Source organism: Poromitra crassiceps (assembly GCF_964638095.1).
Source record: "Poromitra crassiceps genome assembly, chromosome: 3".
In the NCBI taxonomy this organism is placed as follows: domain Eukaryota; kingdom Metazoa; phylum Chordata; class Actinopteri; order Beryciformes; family Melamphaidae; genus Poromitra; species Poromitra crassiceps.
Window position 1 is genome coordinate 75,229,160 of NC_139625.1, and position 22,586 is coordinate 75,251,745.

Here is a 22,586-nt window from a genome sequence, read left to right on the forward strand (position 1 = left end):
TGTCCATTCAAATGGAAGACACACTCATTCCACTGAAGCTGTTGCAGATCCAATTTCATTTGACTAGAAAAGGTTCTTAATTAAGGTTCTTTGAAGACATTTGGACATCGTTTGGGCTGTAGCAGAATACTGCAGCAATTATGATAAATAATCATTAATAAACATGAATGAACCTAGTGAGTCTGTGATACTCAATAGTGAGTTTATACTCAGCTGATAAGGTGTCTTATCTCCTGTGGTATCATTATAGCCACACACAGCCACACAATCACACTGTGAATAGAAAGACCTATACATCATTATTTAATTCATTATTATTAATAATAATTGATTGCATTTATATAGCGCCTTTCTAGATACTCAAAGCGCTTCACATATCAGGGGGGGACTCAACTCATCCACCAGCGATAGCATCCACCTGGTTGATGCACAGCCGGTTTAAACGCTCACCACACATCAGCTATATGGTGGAAAGTTGAGGACTGAAAGTGCCAATTAAGTCTTGAGGGATGATTAGGTGGCCATGATGGAAGGAAGGCCTGTGTGGGAATTTAGCCAGGGCACCGGGGTTACACCCCCCAGGGCACCGGGGTTACACCCCCCAGGGCACTGGGGTTACACCCCCCAGGGCACCGGGGTTACACCCCCCAGGGCACTGGGGTTACACCCCCCAGGGCACCGGGGTTACACCCCCCAGGGCACTGGGGTTACACCCCCCAGGGCACTGGGGTTACACCCCCCAGGGCACCGGGGTTACACCCCCCAGGGCACCGGGGTTACACCCCCCAGGGCACTGGGGTTACACCCCCCAGGGCACTGGGGTTACACCCCCCAGGGCACTGGGGTTACACCCCCCAGGGCACTGGGGTTACACCCCCCAGGGCACCGGGGTTACACCCCTCTTGCGAAGAGTGCCGGTGGGATCTTTATTGACCACAGAGAGTCAGGACCTCGGTTTAACACCTCATCCAAAGGACGGTGCTCACTCACAGGACAGAGTCCCTGTCTCTGCCCTGGGGCATGGGCGAGATTATCCATGAGGCCAGAGGGAAGAGCACCTCTATACTGGTCCTCCAACACCACTTCCAGCACCAGTCTCCCATCCAAGGAGTTTTTGGAACTCTGAAGAACTGGTCCCCACTAACTTCAGTTGTTGTGAAGAAGGCTGCTATGGAGTTGTGCAACCTCCCTCTGTGTTATGGACAAACCTCACCTGTGTTTCATTTCGCATGAGGGTGAGGAGATTTTGCTAAATGGGAGTCAAATAGCCTACTGACATGTCCACAGTTTACTGTGTCACTCCGGACTCTCGTTTCCTCACTTGACTCGTCCACACAGCACGAGAAAATGAATAGAAATGCAAAACAGACCTCTGCTTTGCATTTCTATATATTTCCCCTGTTGGCCTGCTGCTGGAACCGAGCGATATGACTTCTAATAAGAGTTAGAGAGGGCATGATACAGACAGGCCTACAGTGTAGTCTATATATACATTCTTATAGGGATACTACCATAAGAGATAAAAAAAACTCACAATAAAGTGTACTAATGTCACTAACTCACTACTGAGCATCAGAGACACACTAAGTCACTATTATTACAGCAAGAGAAAAGAGTATAAATAGCATATAGCTATATTACAAAAACAATTGAACATAATACACATAGCAACAAGTTCCTTTGGGAATATGGAGATGCCAGAAGATTAAAAAAAAGTACATAGCCTACAATGCAATGAGATCACTGACTTGCTACTTTAGCACCACAAACACACTATAAGTCTATATTGGAAGATTGTTTTTTATATTTTAGAGATACAAAAAGTCCATAAAATACAGCAAGGTCACTCTAAACTCAATTTGAGTATCACAGACACGACAACTCCCTGTAGGAATATTATAGTGATCCCAGGGAGTATTTTAACCCCCACCCACCCGCCCCTCTCTCTCTCTCTCTCTCTCTCTCTCCCTCTCCCTCTCTCCCCCCAGCAGCTCTCTCTCTCGTTGGTGGTTCGTCCCACGTGGTTTCTATTCCCATGTATAAAAAGTTGTCGCTGTGAGGCTGCCTGGAGCCGCGACGCCAGAATGGAAACGCTCCGTCCGCTTCTTGGCACAACTCTTTGCGCATCGGCACCACTCCGGCGCGCTCACACCACCACCACACCAGCGGGAGTCCCATCCAAGAGAGAGAAGAGAGCGCACGTCTGAAAACAACAACAACAAACAAACAAACAAACTAACAAACAAACAAATAAACAAATAAATGAGAAAATCAGGTGAGAGAGGAGGATTATTGTGTGAGGAGAAATGATGGATTGAATTAAAAAAAAATGTCAAAGTGGGAGTTTGATTTGTTTCCGAAAGCTTCCAGTCGGTTTGTGGAATACCAGGACTTCTTAATACCTGGACCATGACATGTCGCCTCCCGCTGACTGAGACCGTGACAGAAGTGATGCTGCTTTTTGTGTGAGGCTCCTTCCAACTCTGACGCAGAGACTGACGAAGCAGAAGGCTCTATAGCCTACTATAGGACTTGTGCGTCCTCAAGTCATCCATCCACCTGACAGACAGGCCACTGGGAGCGACCAAAGACATACATGTATAGTGATGAAATAAGACGCGAGTGAATGGAGCACCGACTGCATCCACACGCCTCACAGCCTTTACGCATGGAGATAACTTGGCACTGAGAGGATCCCCCCCCGTTGGTTCAAACTTTTTAACTCTCCAGAAGCAAACCTGACAGCAAGTTATTTTTACACTTCCTCAGCACAGAAAATGAGTAGCTGTCTTTTCCAAGCGGCATTTCTACTCGTGGCTTGCGTCCTCTCCATCCGCTGCACCGCGACCGAGACGCACACCGCCAGCACGGTGTCCCGGGATACCTGCGCGTCCTGCGGCGTGGCTCAGCCCGAGGACCCCGACATGGTGAACGTGGACTTCCTGGAGGCCGTGAAGAGGCACATCCTGAGCCGGCTGCAGATGCGGGAGAGGCCCAACATCACGCACCCGGTGCCCAAGGCGGCCATGGTGACGGCGCTGCGCAAGCTGCACGCCGGCAAGGTGCGAGAGGACGGCCGCGTGGAGATCCCAGACCTGGACGGACACCCGATGAGCAACGAGGTGCTGGAGGAGAGCTCCGAGATCATCAGCTTTGCGGAGACAGGTACAGAGATGCTGCTGCTGCTGTGCGTAAAGGGACGCCTAGGCTGTAAAAATATGGCCAGCTTCCTCATAGTCAGGTGTATTTATTTATTTTATTTTATTTTCCTGGAGAATAGTGAGAAAATATGCCAGTGGGAATTTAGGATTGCACTTGTTTCCAATGCAGGTTTACTTACATATTTCAGGAATTGTCAAGAATCGAGTGCACAAAACAGAATAAATCACTATTGTGAAGATAATGTTACTTAATTAATTGAAGAAGACAAAAAACAACAACAACAACAACATGGAAAATGCTTAGATTTTTTTTTAATTACCATTTCTGTTTTAATATTTTAATACTCAATACAACGTATTCAGTTCAGGTGCATATGGTTATTGAAAGAGCATCGTTCACTCCCTCAGATAGGCTATAAAACTCATTTTGGTCTAATAACATCTCAGTGTCTTTGCTTTTGAAGGATCAGACAGAGAGCAGAGTGACTATTCTAAAGGATGTGACGGTGACATTTTTCACCAAAAACATCTTAATGCATGCTGTTATTTGCTCATTAAGTTCCCTCCAAAAAATAAATAATTTCCTTATGTTTACCATCTCTAAAATATCAAGGATCCAAACTGTATTTCTTTTGTCAGTGAAACACTTAGGTCAGGTGCTGTTAAAAATGCACATAGCTTATTTTATTTTTGTGCTATTGATCATTTTGCAAACTGTGTCACTTTTTATAGCAGATGTCATTTTGCAATGATGAGGCAAACGCACTGAGGGCTCAGCACACTGGAGGACTCACTTGAGGTCTGTGTTAACAAGGGCAGGGCTGTGGAGTAGCATGAGAATAAAATCTCATCTGCTTTTAGCTGATCAGAGTGAGTAGAGAGTGAGCAGGTAGCCTGTACAAGTGAAGGACATGCAGGAATCAAACCTGTTACCTTTCAGTTATGATACAGTGTCATTAGCCAACTCCCACAAATGTGTGTGTGTGTGTGTGTGTGTGTGTGTGTGTGTGTGTGTGTGTGTGTGTGTGTGTGTGTGTGTGTGTGTGTGTGTGTGTGTGTGTGTGTGTGTGTGTGTGTGTGTGTGTGCAGGCCCGACTTAAGATCAGATGATTGTGGGCAACTTGTGCAATTGGTAAAAAGCTGATTTTGGGGTCAGTGGTTATAAGGTTATAGTTCACATTAGGGTTAGGTTAAGGTTATAGTTAAGGTTATGGTTAAGGTTATATAACATTAGTAAGGAAGTTACTCGTGCACATCCAAAGGGAGGTGCAGGTCACAGCAAGATAAATCCAAGGAACTAAATATAACATCAGCTAGTCAGGAACAAGTCCATAATGTAGACCGCACACTCCAAAGATGATGACCAAATTTGTCAAAAAAGACTTGATTTATTAAGAACAACGCGTTTCGCAGACGTGCTTCATCAGGTTCATTATATAACATTAGGTTTAGCTAGGTTAAGGTTATAGTTAAGGTTATGGTTAAGGTTATAGTTAACGTTAGGGTTAGGTTAAGGTTAAGGTTATAGTTAACGTTATGGGTTAGGTTAAGGTTATAGTTAAGGTTATAGTTAACGTTAGGGTTAGGTTAAGGTTATACTTGAGGTTATAGTTAATGTTAGGGGTTAGATTAAGGTTTAGGTAAGTAGTGGTTAGGGTAGGGTAAGTCTCCAGGGAATCCATGTAAATTTATGGAAATACCCCAAAAGTGACTTATGTATAACTCTGTGTGTGTGTGTGTGTGTGTGTGTGTGTGTGTGTGTGTGTGTGTGTGTGTGTGTGTGTGTGTGTGTGTGTGTGTGTGTGTGCGCGCGCGCGTGTGTGTGTGTGTGTGTGTGTGTGCGCGCGCGCGTGCGTGTGTGCGTGCGCATTGTATATTTGATGTTTATATACCACAGAATCAGATTACAACCCAGAAAACATTTAACATTGACTGGATGTCGATACGATGACCTGCACCAGCTTTAGCTTCAAACGTTTCCAAAGCAGTTTTTATATGGATTGTTACCATCCCATTATTGTAAACAATTTATGCTTGTTGGGTTGAGACTAAACACAATGTAAGGTGTTGAACTTGACCTCATGTTCCCACCCGTCAAATGACACTGAACACATTGTAAACCTGTAAGGTGTTGAACTTGACCTCATCTTCCTTCAAATGCCTGCTAGGCAAACTGCTCCAGGATTAAGAAGTGTTGATTTTGCCAACTCATTGACTCCAATTACTTATCGACAATTGGAGAGTTGTCTGTCCTCTAATATAGTGATTCTCAATCTTTTTCATAAGGATCCCAAATGTAGTTCACTTTAGAGCCAGACCGATTCGATTTTATTTCACGGACCCAAATACGAGAATATCTTTATTGTTAAATAAATCCAGAATTCCACGACTATCTGCATTGTAGGTACTGAGAGATAACAGTGAAACATTATCTAATTGTGCTAACTTCTTGTAAATGAATTACTGGTGATGTTTAACAGTTCATCAATTTGCTGGGGACACCCTGGAACAACCTCAAAGACTCCTGGTGGTCCTGGTGGGATCTAGTCAAATCCAAATCCACTCGGAAGAACGGCGAAAATGTCTTTTCCACCGAGAAACTCCGCTGTTGCATACTCCTTTTCTTGTTTAATTGTTGTTATTGAGTCTATTTCTGCAATAACTGCACTTATGGCCATTCAACTCGATGAACGTTGACGTTACTCCTCGAGGTGGACAGCCATGGAGGCAGCCATTACTGTTTTGCCAGTGGCATTCCTGATTGGCCCGTTACAATGTCAATTAGGAGGCCCTGATTGGCCCGTCTGTGTTTGAAAATGCCTGCCCCGGGCTGGAGGCCTCGCAGAACCAAACATAAATGTACGTTCCCATGAGCGGATGGTTTACCAGGCTAACATTTCTTATGAAGAGGAATTCAAATTTGGAAATTTAGAATTGCTCAGAAGCGATCTCACGATTCAAGAAAAAAAAATGTTTTTTTTAAATCCGCTATTTTCTTTGTTTTTGGTTTGAGTGAAATGTTCTATGGTCTCTCCTGTTTCTAAATATAGCTGAATCGCTAAAACTATTTTTATAGGCATTTTACGAAATGTCTATGGAAAAATAAATGGCGGATGAAATCCCCTGGTTCATATGCCTAAACCTGAAGGGGGCGTGATTTTGGCTCTCTACTGTCATGGAAGTTTGAGCTAAGCTGGCCCAATCTAACGTGTTGCTGTGGTTCTGGCACCTCGTGGCCTGCCAGTTGGCTGTGTTGGAGGGTGAGCAGGGGCCAGCGGGACATGGCGTGTTGGCTGTGTTGGAGGGTGAGCGGGGGCCAGCGGGACATGGCGTGTTGGCTGTGTTGGAGGGTGAGCGGGGGCCAGCGGGACATGGCGTGTTGGCTGTGTTGGAGGGTGAGCGGGGGCCAGCGGGACATGGCGTGTTGGCTGTGTTGGAGGGTGAGCGGGGGCCAGCGGGACATGGCGTGTTGGCTGTGTTGGAGGGTGAGCGGGGGCCAGCGCGATATGGCGTGTTGGCTGTGTTGGAGGGTGAGCGGGGGCCAGCGCGATATGACGTGTTGGCTGTGTTGGAGGGTGAGCGGGGGCCAGCGGGACATGGCGTGTTGGCTGTGTTGGAGGGTGAGCGGGGGCCAGCGGGACATGGCGTGTTGGCTGTGTTGGAGGGTGAGCGGGGGCCAGCGCGATATGACGTGTTGGCTGTGTTGGAGGGTGAGCGGGGGCCAGCGGGACATGGCGTGTTGGCTGTGTTGGAGGGTGAACGGGGGCCAGCGCGATATGGCGTGTTGGCTGTGTTGGAGGGTGAACGGGGGCCAGCGGGACATGGCGTGGCCACAAGCTCCCACAACAAGTTAGTAAAAGGCCACCTGCATCGCCCACGTGTGTCCGCCGCTCACCCAAACATCTGCTGCACCGACAGAGTGAGACCTCTCTCTCTCTCACATCATGTGTGTGTGTGTGTGTGTGTGTACACTGTAAGTGTGTTTATCTTACATTATTATGTGTCTGTGTCCATTATCCTTGTTTCCCTGACTGTGTGTTTGTGTGTGTGATGTGTGTGTGTGTGTGTGTGTGTGTGTGTGTGTGTGTGTGTGTGTGTGTGTGTGTGTGTGTGTGTGTGTGTGTGTTGGTGTTATTTCCTTCCTATAATGGGTATGTGTGTTATCCCTTTTTTCCTGACTGTGGGTGTGTGTGTGTTGTGGTGTTTCTGTGTCTGTCTGTCTGTGTGTGTGTGTGTGTGTGTGTGTGTGTGTGTGTGTGTGTGAGTGTGTGTGTGTGTGTGTGTGTGTGTGTGTGTGTGTGTGGTGTGTGTGTGTGTGTGTGTGTGTGTGTGTGTGTGTGTGTGTGTGTGTGTGTGTATGGTGTATGTGTGTGTGTGTTGTGGTATTGTGTGTGTTGTGTTGTAGTGTGTGTGCTATGTGTGTTTATGTGTGTTATCTGTTTTCTTGACTGCATGCATACGGTATTTTAATTTTTTAGTGTGTGTGCGTGCGTGTGTGTGTATCTAGGTGTTTGCGTCTGTGTGTGTGTGTGTGTGCGTGCGCGCATGCATGCGTGTCTTGTTTCTATGTGCCTGTCTATATCCGAATACCTCCCTGTCATTGTGTGTTGGTGCTTGTGTACATTGGTGTGTGTGTGTGTGTTTTGCACATGAGGAGCTTGTATTGAATCAGTCCCCTCAGTATAAGGTCAGAGCTTTGTGTCAGCCTCCATGCGGGCTGAATGCAGATGGCAGGGCCCATTAGGATGCAGAGAGTGTGTGTGATCCGTCTACAGCTCTATATGGAAACACGGGCTTGACAGACTGACTCCACTTGTTGGCTTTTATTAGTTTGCTTTAGCGCGTGACAGAGACTATATCAAATGTCAGAGGACTCAGGGAATGAGGCATCATGTTTTCTCATTTCTCTTGGCCATGTTGATCTCATTCTGCCCATTTCTCGCTGACAAGCCTTTTGCTGCCTGCACCCACATTGAAAGACACACCAAAATAAAGCGCTAAATATCATCAATAGTCCCACCTGCACGTTTTATGAAATCAATTGGCATTTTTATACAGATACTTACTGTACTGTGATGTCAGAAAGTGAGAATTTTCTCATTTGGGTTGATGTTGAACCTGCATGTCATTTAAACTAAGGAGTTTGGACTTGACCATGTCCCGCACCGTGACGTCGCCGTCTGTCAAAGCATTGCTGGGATGTCTTCATGTTACTTGGTCTCTTGTAAACTTCTTTGTGAACGAAGAGACTTGTGGCAATATCTTATGCCCAAGTGCAAGGGCAAATCTTTGATAGTTTCTAGCACTCAAAAGTCCCCTTTTTTCCTTTTATTTACCACTGGGTCAGTACATCAGGTGTTTCAGCGACCCAGTGGCAGTGAAAAGAAAAAAGGGAGATTGAGGAGATGAGTGCTAGAAACTAGCAAAGATGTGCACTTGCAAGTTTTGGTGTAAGATATGGCCTTGGAGTTTGTTGATGTTGTAGATCAGCCCGAGGACAGGACAGTCATCCCTCATCACACAGTCGACTGCACGTCTTTTCTGCATCGCGTCGTCTCCAAGTTGATCTTGTCCCCGAGTTCATCCTATAGGAAACCCGCCCATCTCCTCTTTCTCATGTCAGACAATGAGGCTGGTCATCTGAGACAAATTAATTCTCCTCGCAAACCGTCAATTAAGCATCCTCCTCTTCAGAGTCATTGTACAGCAGCCACTCCCTCAACAGCCCCCTAAAGTCACCATTCATCTCTATTTACATTTTCAAGTCCCTCTCCACTCAAAAATGTTTTTCTTCTTGTTCCTTCAGTTGGATGTTTGAGCTTCACTGAGCAGAATGCCGCCATACTGTTTTGCCACCTGTTACGTTATCAATTATGAGGCAGGTCCCTGATTGGTCCGTGCAATTTGTAATTTGTGGAAATGGCTGTGGGGGGTGGGTTGGGGCTGCAGGCCGGACTGATCCACAGAAGGAAACACAAAGTGAGTTTGCGTGAACAGGATGGTTCAGGCTAGAAACTTGAAGCATCCATTGCACATGCACTGAGAATGGATTTGAAAGTGAAGTACCCTGTAGCGGACAGTGGGCTCTATCTTCGCACACATGCTAATTAGCGGCTGCGTGGTGTTTAGCGCTGGGCGGCAGTGCACTTATAGGCGTGTCCATACTGATGTGGTATCATCGGCAGCACACACCTGCCCCCAGGGTTCGAGTTATAGTCAGATAGCTATGGGGTCCCCCTAAATCGGCGGCCCCCGGAGGGGGTCGCCGGAAAAAAATTGGGACGTTTTTTCCTCAAATTGTGGCCGTTTGAAGCCAGATTAATTTAATTAATTAATTTTAAATTAACATTCGGTTTAGACTGTTGTATGATGTTATTATTCAGTCTTACACTTGCATCTGATAAAATACAACAATTTAATTTTACAAATGAGACAAAATTGCTTAACTTAAATTAACATTTATTTAACTCTGTCTCTGCACTTATAAATCAAAAACTACAAAAATAAATACATAATGCTCATACAATTTGCTTTCCGAGCAGTTCTCTGCACTCAGCAAGAAACGCTATCTAAAAACAACAACACGAAGAAAACAGATGAATGGGGCAGCCATCCCCTACGCTACCGTTGCATAGCAACAACAGACCGGAAGTTACCAGAGTAGGCTAACCTTACGAACAAACCCCTTGTGCACAGGTAATCAAGAACTTGTGAATGAAAAACAAATTGCAACAAACAGCAGCATATTTCAGCAGATACAGTAGCAGCATCTTGTTAGAACAAAAACAACTGTAGGCGTAATACTTACAAAATGAAAAATCTCAGACTCCTCTCCTCTCCTCTCATCATCAGACCATAACGTTAGCTTACCTACTAGCTAGTAACAACCTAGCTGTTGCACTAACAGGTCGTTGTCCCTTGTCTGAAGTCGTTCTTTGTTTCTTTCTGAAACCGAAGCTATCCAGGCTTGTACACCCCGTTGGCAGCTTCAGCCTTTTCTTCAGTGGCATGATAACGCTATACTAAAGATTAATAAGATCTTGTTGGCTCAGGCGGCTGTTTACATCACGTGATGGTTGCATGTTGTGGCTTCTTCTCCCTGCAACTTGGTTGTAGCAGTAGAACACGCGCTCATGGGCGGCACATGGTGGCTTGGAGGTGAAATGCAGCCTATTTCACACAACAATTCAAACGGTTGTTTTGGGAAAACTGAAAACATGTTTCTTATTTAGCCTATTTATCTAGTTAACATAAATAATAATAATTCTTCCATCGAAAAATGTGTTATTTGGAACACAAAAAAGGAAAAAATAAATAAAAATAAAAAAGTTATATTTGTGGGGGTCCCACAGGTGTTCTGGACTATGGGGTCCCAGACTCTAGCTATGGGGTCCAAGACCCCATAGGTCCCCCCATAACTCGAACCCTGCCTGCCCCTTTGTGCTCGCTCGTGCAACAGTGATATATGCATGATTAACTCAGGAAATTATGCAGAGGCGTGGTGAGGGCGTTACCACACAACCAATCTATTTTGCTTCTTTCATTCCCTTCAATTAATTTGTGCAAATGCCATAATGAGAGCTGGTTGTCCATGCACATTGGACATATCCAAAACGCAGCGCTCATTATAGATAAGCGCCATCTACCAATAATACTCACTAATCTACCAATAATTCTCACTAACATTTTTGACTGCGTTAATTGCGAGAGAGAGAAAATGATAATCGGTTTGTACACTAGTAGCCTACATTTTTCACTCTTTCTTTTGATTTGTTCCTGCAGATATTTCTCACAGAAGATCTGACAGGTTTAGTTGAATAATTCGTTGTATTTCATTATACAGTTTTTTAAATTCCTGCTGGGCAGAGAGAGAGAGAGAGAGCCAGCCGAGAGGAGCTACGTGTTGGTAGCCTATATGTGCATTTGGGCATCACCCCGACTTTTACATCCATTCCATTTGATTGACAGGTGATAGAAGCATGCTTGACACAGTGAAAGGATCCGTTTGCTGGCATCTTTTCTGATGACAGGTAAGGTTGAATGACAGAAATCAGGTCAGAATTGGGAATTGCAGGGGATCTAATGATGGAGGTCAGGTGCGCTGCTGGTACGTCTAGGTGATTTAGTGTACTTTGTGTGTGTGTGTGTGTGTGTGTGTGTGTGTGTGTGTGTGTGTGTGTGTGTGTGTGTGTGTGTGTGTGTGTGTGTGTGTGTGTGTGTGTGTGTGTGTGTGTGTGTGTGTGTGTGTGTGTGTGTGTGTGCGCGTGAGGTTCTGGAGACAGACAGCGAGAGAGAGGGGGTAGACAAACAATATCAGCATGTTTGTGGCACTTTACATGTAATATAAGTAATGGGACATCCATGTGAGGACATCCGTCCTCGAGCTGGTTTAAAATCGACACACCCACAGCTGCGCCGAGCGCGGTAATTCAGGCGCAAAACTGGCTGCTATCTTGCTGGAAGGCCAGATTGGCAGCTGCATGATAGCATAAGGCGCGTGCAAGGGGGCGCAAAACACAGGCGCAAAACACAAATAGCGCGTGTGCGAAGATCCCAGTGTGTCCGCCAGGAAAACTTTTGAGATTAAATAGATTTGTATATTCATAAATTCTTCTAAATATCAGACACAAATTATTATTCAAAGTAGAGTATTTTATATACATCTTAAAACATGTCTGGAGATGATCTTTAAGCATTTTAGCTGCCATTTGTATCCAGGGGGGGAAATACCTATCACATCGAGTTAGCAGCTCATAGCCTACTAAGTGAGTTCGGCAGTTCAACAGGATACAAGCCTGTTGATGGACATATAACACCAATAACCTATACATTAAAGTCACAGACCGACAAACACAACATTCACATAGATTCATAGCCCCTTATCGCCGTTCTTGAGTTTTGGCTGCCAACCTGACAGCTGCTCTGTATGTACAGGCCCATAGAGTGGCGGTGTGTGGTCTAACATCTAAAGCTGTTGAGTAATAACAGACAGATTACCTGCCTTGCGATGGGTGAGGTAATGCATGTGGAGGCTCGCTGGAAGGCGCTGGGCGTCGGCTGTCTCTCACTTGTGATTTGATTTATTTGACAAACTTTAAGTGGTGTAATAATTGGTTACATTTTCATATAGATATATTTCTGATTTGCTACTCTCTATCTCCGATTGCTGTAACTCAGCAGTGATCCAACCATCATGAAATCTTTTCCACCGTCTGTTGGTTGCTCTTTCCTAGGAAGAATTATGCGTTCTACATTTCCGGTTTGTTTGCGATAAACAGAAGAACTGCAAGGGCCAAATCGTATGCCCAACTGCAAGTGCAAGGACAAAAACCTCCCTTTTTATCTTTTTATTAGGACTGGGTCACTGCTAGAAACTAGCAATGACAACGCCGTTGCTCTTTCCTGGGAAATTATGGGTTCTACATTTCTGGTTTGTTTGCAATAAACAGGAGACAAACTCAAAGGACGTGTTTCAGCGACCCCAGTGGTAATTAAAATAAAAATAAATTCGATTTTGAGTGCTAGAAACTAGCAACAATTTGCCCTTGCACTTGGGCGTAAGATATGGCCCTGGATAGTTAGCATGAGCAGTGATAGCCACCATGGCTGAACAGCGAGAAGTGAAACTTAAACTGCATCAACAGAAAATCCAAGCTCCACCGACAGTTTGATTGACAGGTGAACTCTGGGAAGTGCAGTGCAGAATCAGCACAGCAATGAGCGCTTAGCAACAAAGATGGAGTCAGAAAATAAATAAATAGAAATAAGCGCCTGGCGGTTGTATGCTATGCCAACTAGTCAAGTTGCAGTTTACATCCATGTCTGTCCAAATATATGTAGTGAAGACTTTGAAGGAATTTAATAAAAGGTATTGTGTGTGTGTGTGTGTGTGTGTGTGTGTGTGTGTGTGTGTGTGTGTGTGTGTGCGTGTGTGTGTGTGTGTGTGTGTGTGTGTGTGTGTGTGTGTGTGTGTATTTTCAAAATGGAAGAAGTTATCACTATATTGACATGTATGATTCCAGTGAATAATTTCCAGTCAGAAAGATGTCTTCACTTAGAGACATGTTTTTTACAGGACAGAGGACTGATAGGAAGCTTGTCTGCAAAAGTAAGTGACAGCACTTCCAGCATTTTTGAATTTTTGAACTTTTGGAAATAAAATGTCATCACTTCATTTGATCCTATTAGACATTTGTGTGAAATGTTTGTCATAATTAGCGTATGAATTCTTGACTTATGTCCAAAAACGTCTTTTGTGAGGTCACATTGACCTTGACCTTTGAGCACCAAAATTGTAATCAGTTCATCTTGAGTCCAAGTGGACATTTGTGCCAGATGTAATGAAATTCCCTCAAGGTCTTCCTGAGATATCGTGTTCCTGAGAATGGGAAACACGTGAGGTCATAGTGACCTTGACCTTTGACCTTGACCTTTGACCACCAAAATCGAATCAGTTTATTCAGTCTAAGTGGACGTTTGTGCCAAATTTGAAGAAAATCCCTCCAGGCGTTCCTGAGATATTGCGTTCATGAGAATGGGTAAGGATGTACTTACAGACAACCCGGAAACATAATGCCTCCAGGCACAGCTGTCGCGGGTGTGGAGGCATTAAAAAAATAAAATCCTACAGATTGTTGAGCATGACTAAAATCATCAAGGGTGCAAAACTCAAGTTCATCTGCTGGAGTGGACCTTGTGTTACATTCCATGTTCTTACCAACACATGCACACTTACCTCCACTCCTATCCCCATCCTTTATGAACAGCTGAATGAAGTCAGCCTCAATATGGGGCCTGGTGTCACTGGGGGTCCAGGAGGTTCAGACCTGATGTATGGCTCTAATCTGCTTCATCTGACAGCTGTCAATCAGCTTCTCCATCTGGCTGGCCTGCTCCGCAGCAGCCATGACACATGTCTGTCGCTGGGCGATTAACAGTCACAAAAGCAGAAAGAAATCAGATTGTATGAAGTCAATGGCAAAATGACCCTACTTCTCACTTGATTTATGACCTCAGTAAACCTTCCTGATGAGTTTATGGTCTTAATCGCTAGATTCAAGTCTTCTTCAATACAGCATGATGGTCATTTTGTAAATGATGGTTCCATTTAGAGTCAAATAGACTATGCTTTGGGGTGTGATTGACAGGTCGCCTGTCCAGTGATTGCACAGCTCGCCGATCACAGACAAATAGGCAGTGCTGTGGAAAACCCCTGGTCTGATCGCACAAGCTGCTTCTGGCTCCAAATAACCAAGATGGCGATGGTCAAAATGCCAAAGTCAAGGCTTCAAAATGGGAGTCCACAAACCAATGGGTGACGTCACGGTAGCTAAGTCCATATTCTTATACCTGTCCAGAGCCGTATAATAGAAGAGTTCCGACATCTCCATTCACTCCAATGGACCAGTTTTTTTCCAGGAAGTAGAAAGTGGAACTCTTCAGTAAAAAAAGCAGCACTGTCGAGTTGCATCAAAATAGACAGTGTTCTACTTTGAAAGGGTTTTTCATCCCTTGAAATGAATCAAATTGTACATTATCGGCTTTATTTTAGCATGCAAAAGTAGCGCGAGACCCATTCCTGGCTGTTCATTGGCTAATGATTCTTGCATTTTGGTCCTCCGCTGACGCCACTCTCTCTCTAGAGGACACTATACCTGTCTATAGAGCTGAACAGCCACGTGACATCCCATAAAGATGGGGGAAGGGGTGTCGAAACTCCGGGGGAAGAGATGTCACGTGACTGTTCAGTTCTATAGATGCATGCACTACAAAATGACTCCCCCCCCCCGCCAAAAAAAAAACTCTCCCCCCCCCCTCTCTCTCTCCCTCTTCTCTCCCTACCTCTCTCTCTCTCTCTCCCTCCCTCTCCTCCCCCCCCCTCTCTCTTCCTCCCTCTCCTCTCCCTACCTCTCTCTCTCTCCCTCCCTCTCCTCCCCCCCTCTCTCTCTCCCTCTCCTCTCCCTCCCTCTCCCCCCCCTCTCTTTCTCTCTCCCTACCTCTCTCTCTCTCCCTCTCCTCTCCCCCCCTCTCTCTCTCCCTCTCCTCTCCCTACCTCTCTCTTTCCCTCCCTCTCCTCCCCCCCCCTCTCTCTCTCCCTCTCCTCTCCCTCTCTCTCTCTCTCGCCCTCTCCTCTCCCCCCCCCCTCTCTCCCTCTCCTCTCCCTCCCCCTCTCTCTCTGGATATTTACATGTCTCAGTTCAAGTTACTTTATCATTCCTAATGGGAAAACTGGCTTGCAGTGAGACGTACAACGCGAAACACAAGCCCAATAAATAAGGAGATGAAATGCAGAAACATACGGGACAGACGAGACACAACAACATTCTCTTTTCATGCCAACTTTGAGTGTTCATTCATTTTTATTTGAGGACAGTGGGAGAGTAGCATGGAGACAGGGGGAAAACCCTAACTCATCTCTGACAGTTGGTCGTGCTTTTTAAACAGGACCTATAGGGTTCAATGCTTTTGATATATGTTTGTATACATTTTCAGTTCTTGGTGAACTGAAGTTGGTAACTAAAGTAATCAGTCTACAAATTACTTACAGACTGGATCGTTTTTATTTTAAAGACATTAAAGATGAGCTTAACCCAAAGGAGCCCAAGTGGCACGTAGGTCGGAGTCACGTCTCAGACCGAAAAACAAAACGTCTGAGAGATTGAAAGGCGGGCCATAGTAGCATGTCGATGATTTGATTTGACAATTTTGTGGATTGAATTGGGCTTTGGCTAATCCTGGCGTGTTCTGCCCACAAATCAAGTGGGATTCAGCGTGTTGTGGCGATATGCGAGTTTAGAGCTACAGGCAGCCAGCTGCCTTTGTGTGGAGCAGAGCGGAGAGTGCAGCATGTCGGCCTGGACTCTCCGAGGGGCCGGGGTCTGAATTCGGCCTTACGTTAACTAACGTTATCCTGGAATGCTATTTTAACGAGCCAGTTACATTTCTTTGCATTCTTAGACATTACCGTTTGCTTTATTTTGTATGATACATCCAATTGGCCAAGTTAGTAGTTAGTTTATGGGCTAGAAATTCTGCCAGATTTAAGACACTATAGGCGCCATTATCTCCTTCATTTGTAGGAGAAAATTCTCCTGAAATAAAGATTGATTGACAGCTGCCATGTCATGATCGGTCGTGATATGATTGGTTGAAATGGGGTAGGAATTTGATAGTACTATGTGACGTCAGCAAACTGTAGATTACTGTTATGAATGAAATCTTGAAAAATTAACTTTTGATGTGAAAAAGTGTGAAAAACTAAAGAAATTAGATTTTTGTGATTTTCTTCGCATACATTAATAAATATGTGCACTGAATACCCAGGTATTTGAACTAAAATAAAATAAAATCAGCTTTGGGTTCAGCTCGACTTTAATTGATATTGAATGAACTTAAAGGGCCACTTTTCCGATTTTCAACCAGCTTTGTATCATTACAAAATCGGTAGTATGCAAATGAGCAATGTTTAACTTCCCTCCATCTTCCCTGGACCAAGAGCTCCTCATTCATTCATTCACAGAACTTCCTGGTCCAAATGATGTCATAATGATGCCATTTGGAGCAGTTTTGACATGCGGTCTTCTTTTCATTTCTTCAAAGCATGATGGTTATATGACAGTTTCTCATATCGTTACACAGTTCTTTGCATGAACTCCGTGAGGTCCTTTGATCTGTAAGGGTTGGGTAGTAGAGGGCAGACAAGGCAGTGCTCCATAGTCTGTCTGCTTTTTCCACATTCACAGGTTAGACCAGTCTTGTAGCTCCATCTGATCAAACCACCTTTTGATGGTCTCTTTCTTGTTGGTGTCACTATTACTGTCATTGTCACTATCACTATCACTATCACTATCAATATGATTGCTCTCTCTACCTTCTCTAACTTCATTCGCAGAGCTTCCTGGACCAAATAACATCATTTGAACCAGGAATTTCTACGAATGAACAGAGAGCTCTTGGTCCAGGCAAGATGGAGGGAAGCTGAACATTGTTCATTTATACTACTGACTGACTTTTCTATTACAAAGCTGCTTGAAAATCGGCAAAGTGGCCCTTTAAGTTACCCCCCCCCCCTTCCGCAATTCAATCTCCTTCCAACCTTTCTAATGGTCCCACTAATGAGCCAAACAAAGAAAAGAAAGGCTGACCGTGGCAGTGTGCTATAGGAGCAGGTGAGGTTTATAAGGCTGTGACTGAATGGCTAATGTCATGTAAATGTTTTTTTCTTGCTTCATCATTCCTGCAGTGTGCGGCCGCTTCGCCCCGCGCCTCCTGGCCCATATGACGCTGTCATTGTGTGGACAGTTAGGCTCCGTAAGCTCTCATTTTCAGGCAGCATTCACCGCAAAGCCTTTGAACCTTTGTGCGCCGCTCTCCTAAGCCCCTCTTCTCATATCTGGGGCCGACTTGGAGGCCAAGTGGCCCTGCGCCCAACGCCTTCCTGTCACAGTCCGCAGGATCCGTGCCACCCTGAGCCGAGGGCAGGAGGCCGGGGCCCGTTGTCTCACTTTAAGCTGTTCCCAAGTTCACCCCCCCCCCCCTTCTCCTTCAGCCAGGGCGCAATCTGCTTTGCCACGTCCGCTCTCAAAATGTCCTGCGTGAGAAAGAGATGACAGCCACGGCTGACCATGACCTTGTCATAGAAAAATAACTCAAATGCTTTGTTGATTCATCAATAAATCAGTTGCTCGTTGAAAATGAATAGGAGGATTTATTCCATGAAAAAGTTCCAATGTGCACAGAGGGTCACACTCCTCCTCCCACACCATAGTAACTGTCCACCTCTATTTAGAGACATTCACTTGAAAAGTGCCAGATTCTCATTGCTGTTCAAAGAAAGAGTGGCCACCCATGATGCACAAAGCTGGTATGATAATGATACAACTTTATTCATTAGGGGAAAAAAACTTGCGATGAACCATCTAGTTTTCGAGGGGGTCCGGTATCGAGAGTATCTTAATCATAATTTCTCTCTCTTGTTGTCTTTCTGTTCCTCAGATGACCTGGTGACATCCAAGTCGAGCCTGTTCTTCCTCATCTCCAACGAGGGCAACCAGCACCTGTACGTGACGCAGGCCATGCTGTGGCTCTACTTCAAGCTGCTGCCCGCCCCTCTGGAGGTGCGCCCGGCGCGGCGGAAGGTGACGGTGAAGGTGTACTACCAGGAGCCCGGCCTGGGCAGCAAGTGGAACCTGGTGGAGAAGCGGGTGGAGCTGAAGCGCAGCGGCTGGCACACCTTCGCGCTGACCGACGCCGTGCGGCTGGTGTTCGAGAAGGGCGACCGGCGGCAGAACCTGGACGTGCGCTGCGAGGGCTGCGACACGGAGGGGGTGGCGCCCGTGCTGCTCAACCGCAACGACGACGCCCACAGGCCCTTCCTGGTGGTGCAGGCGCGGCAGGCGGAGAACAAGCACCGCATCCGCAAGCGGGGGCTGGAGTGCGACGGGAGCAGTAGCCTGTGTTGCCGCCAGCAGTTCTACATAGACTTCCGGCTCATCGGCTGGAACGACTGGATCATCGCGCCGTCGGGCTACTTTGGGAACTACTGCGAAGGGAACTGCCCGGCCTACATGGCGGGCGTGCCCGGGTCGGCGTCGTCGTTCCACACGGCCGTGGTGAACCAGTACCGCATGAGGGGAATGAGCCCGGGGTCTATGAACTCGTGCTGCATCCCCACCAAGCTAAGCACCATGTCCATGCTCTACTTTGACGACGAGTACAACATCGTCAAGCGGGACGTTCCCAACATGATCGTGGAGGAGTGTGGCTGCGCTTGAGTATGTTTTTGTTTTGTTTATTTAAAGTGGAATTTTAAGAACTTCTGTAAACAGATTCACGATATTACGACAAGAAATAATTATAGAAACAAAGCGATATTTATGGACTATCAAGAAAACATACGCACACACACAAACTCATCCCACACATATCTACACACGCTCATGTATGCCTGCACAAACACTTGTATATATATTTATGTTTGTTGATATCCTATTTTGTTAATATTCTATGGTGGAAGATTTTAGTGTTTCTGCCGATGTATGACGCCGCCTTGTGTAAAGACAAGCTGTTGCTCTCACTCTCAAAGGGACATGAAGACTTCTCTTCCAAAACACTAAATATCCACTTTGGAAAACAATCATTATCTGATTATCATAGAGTGCCTAAGTCACGCCCTCTTCCGGGTTTGGCATGGGACCTCAGGGATTTCATTCCCCATTCATTTGCTTATTGACGTTTGGTAAAATCCTGAGACAAAGAGTTTTACTTGGATAAACCAAGTGATTCAGCGCGATATTCAAAATAACGACAATATAGTACATTTCACTCAGACCAAAACTAAGAAAAAAGAAAAGAAAAGAAGGTCTGAGTGAAATGTTCTATGGTCTGTTGCGATTCTGAATAGAGCTGAATCGCTGGCTTTGACCAAGTAAAACTCTTTAAATAAGGATTTAAAGAAATGTCTATAGGGAAATAAATGGAGAATTCACTCCCTCAGGTTCCATGGGTAATCTTGCGATGGTGAGATTTTGGCACTCTATTCAGTAGCCTATCTATAAAATAGTTAGGGTCTGGTCTTGGTTTGTGAAAGTGTTTTGTCAAGGACTTAAGTAACCTACTAGCCTTTACAAAGTACAGTAGTTTGAATTTTGTGCTATCAGTCACTTTTTAAAAAGTAGATATCTCATTTTGGAGTGAAACTCTTCATGTGTAAGACATGTTCCCATCCTCGAACAAGAAAACAGAGAATCTAGTCCAGAGGAGGAGGATTGAGTGATGAGCCTCGCTGGGTGTGGACGGGATGTTCCCACTATGCCTCTTTCAAGGAACTGGGTCTGCAAACACTTTGGAAAAACACTGAAACTTTGTCACACCGATCAAACTTCACAACAACGTACAGCACTTGTCTTCCCACCAGGAGTCTCCACACACAGCAACAATGTCGTCGCATTTACACCCCGTCTTAGAGAAACTGTGTTCCACGCTAAAACCGGCTTCAAGAAAACCAACGTGTTCCGGAGATGGACTTCACGATTGAAACAGCACCAACAGATAGAGACATTTCAACAGGTTTTTCACACTGATGCTGTCAGCAAAGCAGGAAATACCCGCCCTGATGATGACTAAAAGGTAGACATGTCAATGTGAGGTGTCACACCTGAAATTCAGTATTTTTCCTTGTGTGTCCACTATGAATCTCTCTTTACAGCCATTAGCCATTAGCGACAAATTAATGATCTTGGAAAGGCTCATCAGTATTGTTCCCCAACACATTGTGCATCTTCTCCCAGACCAATGACATGCTTTTATCCAGCACAAACCTCCAGTCCAGTGGACAGGTTCAGCACAAAGCTCCAGTCCAGTGGACAGGTTCACGCTTAGGTACAGTAAAGAGAGTTTAGAAATGCCTAAATGTTCCTTAACACCTGTAGACCAGTGGTTCTCAACAAATTGATGAATTGTTCAACTTCATTATTTCATTTACAAGGGCAATTATAGAATGTAGAAGACTGACTATTTTGATCATACTTCCTCTGTTATCTCTCTACCTACAATACAGCTACTGTAGTCAAGGAATTCTGGGCAAAATCATGTCTAACAATGAAAATATTGTCAGATTTGGGTCCGAGAGACATAAGGCGCTTTCAGACCAAACAGTTCTGGGGACTCTCTGAGAGGAACTGCCCGCTGAGGAGGTTCCCCGAGAACTACATACCGTCAAGGGCTTTTTTCTGTTTGCATTCGCACCACCAATAGGAACCATAGGAATGCTGAGGTGAGGCCGGTGGCATGGTAACCGCTTCTACTGTAGTAGCTTCACAGCAAAGGAAGTGAGTTCATGGGGGATTGATACCACTTTGGCTAACAATTAGCTAGTTAACGTTAGTGAAAAAGAAAAGAAAAAGGCAACGCCCCGGGGCATTCAATGTAGCTACACTTACGTCTGGACCACTAAAGGTTCCTCTTGTGATGGGAAAGTAGCTACCCTGAAGTAGGAGCTAAAAAGGTTCCTCTACACAGCGTTCTAAGAACTACTATGGTTCCTAGTTCTTGTGGTGCGAACCCAACAAAAAGGGGAGAGTTCCTCCAACTGTTCCTAGAACTATGAAAAAGTTCCTGCATTCCGAAAGCACCTATAATCTCATCAAATGGGTCTAATCTGGACAAAATTAGGGAGTTGAGAAGAAAAAGATTGAGAATCACTGCCGTAGAAGGCCCTTCAGAAACATATTGATGATCACCTATTTGAATTGGCCTTACAGTTATAATAATAATGTAGTTGTAATAATGCTGCATCTATGAAGATTTTACAATGAATTTCAGGAACAACCTCACATTTATCCGGCTACCTTTAACTGTTCAGATAATGCAAACAAAACTTTCCTCCCTCCCCTTTTGCTTCATGGCATCACCTTAAAGGAGAAGCTTTGATTTCTTCCAATTGTTCAAATAAAAAAAATATTGAACTGATTTCAGTCAGCAAAAGTGAAAAGTTGCCATATTGCTCCGTTTAGTGATGGTGCAGCTTAGCACTTCCCAATGCACACTTTGATAGCACTTGCAGATTGAAATGCCTTTAACGAGCCCTATGTGGCGCACCATTGCCCACAGTCCTTTTAAAATAATAAGTGCCGCATGAGCTATGCAATGTATAGTATTTACCCATATACCAGACAAGCTCAACTTTAGCTCTAGTGACAAACTATCACCAATACTTGAAATGTAATTGTGGCAGGCAGTGGCGGGGGTTTGGGTGTCAGTTGGGAGGCAGAGAGAGGCGGGGAGTGTCTTGTCTCTGTGAGCTCTCCCATATGTTTCCCCTGGTTTCTAGTATGGATACACGATCCGATTTGTTCAGTCCCGATATGATAACTGTGCTTTGGGCTCCGTACCGAGTACTGATCTAACTCAAGCTGTGTGGAGGAGACTGGGATCATTCTTTTATGTGTAAGGCAACATCAGGCTTGACTTACACATTGCTTTCCTAACTTTGTCAAACAAAATGTAACAAATAAATACATAGATATAAATGTACTGAATTGTTATTTATTAAAATAATGGTATCCGATACTAGATTGCCCCGTTGTCACGATAGCCGATCCAGCTATTTGAGTCAGTATCGGACCGATATCCGATCAGTATTGCTATCGGTGCATCTCGCTGGATTACTGCAACCAAAACCCATCAAGTGCCGTTTAAGTGACTGTGAACCAAACGGAATGCATAAATATTGATTTTGGACGGAGCTTTGTGTTTATCACAGATACAATTTGCGTTATGATTTACTGCCGCCTTCCGATCCTGGCTTGTTTGGCACCACTTTTGTTGACTTTGAGACCTAATTTCAGGTCTCAAGTTGCTCCAATACTTCAGATTTTTGGGTCAAACGTTTCAGCTGCTTGCTATTTCAACAGTCCAAAATATTCT

At 45.0% G+C, this 22,586-nt stretch overlaps 1 protein-coding gene across 1 annotated transcript; it reads left to right on the plus strand.

Annotated features, from left to right (window-relative positions):
* Positions 1–2,713: 2,713 nt before the first annotated feature.
* Positions 2,714–18,934, plus strand: LOC310773762 (inhibin beta B chain; the record flags this gene model as incomplete). The annotated part of the gene is made up of 2 exons (XM_083633708.1): positions 2,714–3,165; positions 18,156–18,934. Exons 1-2 carry the CDS (start codon positions 2,778–2,780, stop codon positions 18,932–18,934), a joined length of 1,167 nt encoding a protein of 388 aa, XP_083489834.1. The 5' UTR covers positions 2,714–2,777.
* Positions 18,935–22,586: the final 3,652 nt, after the last annotated feature.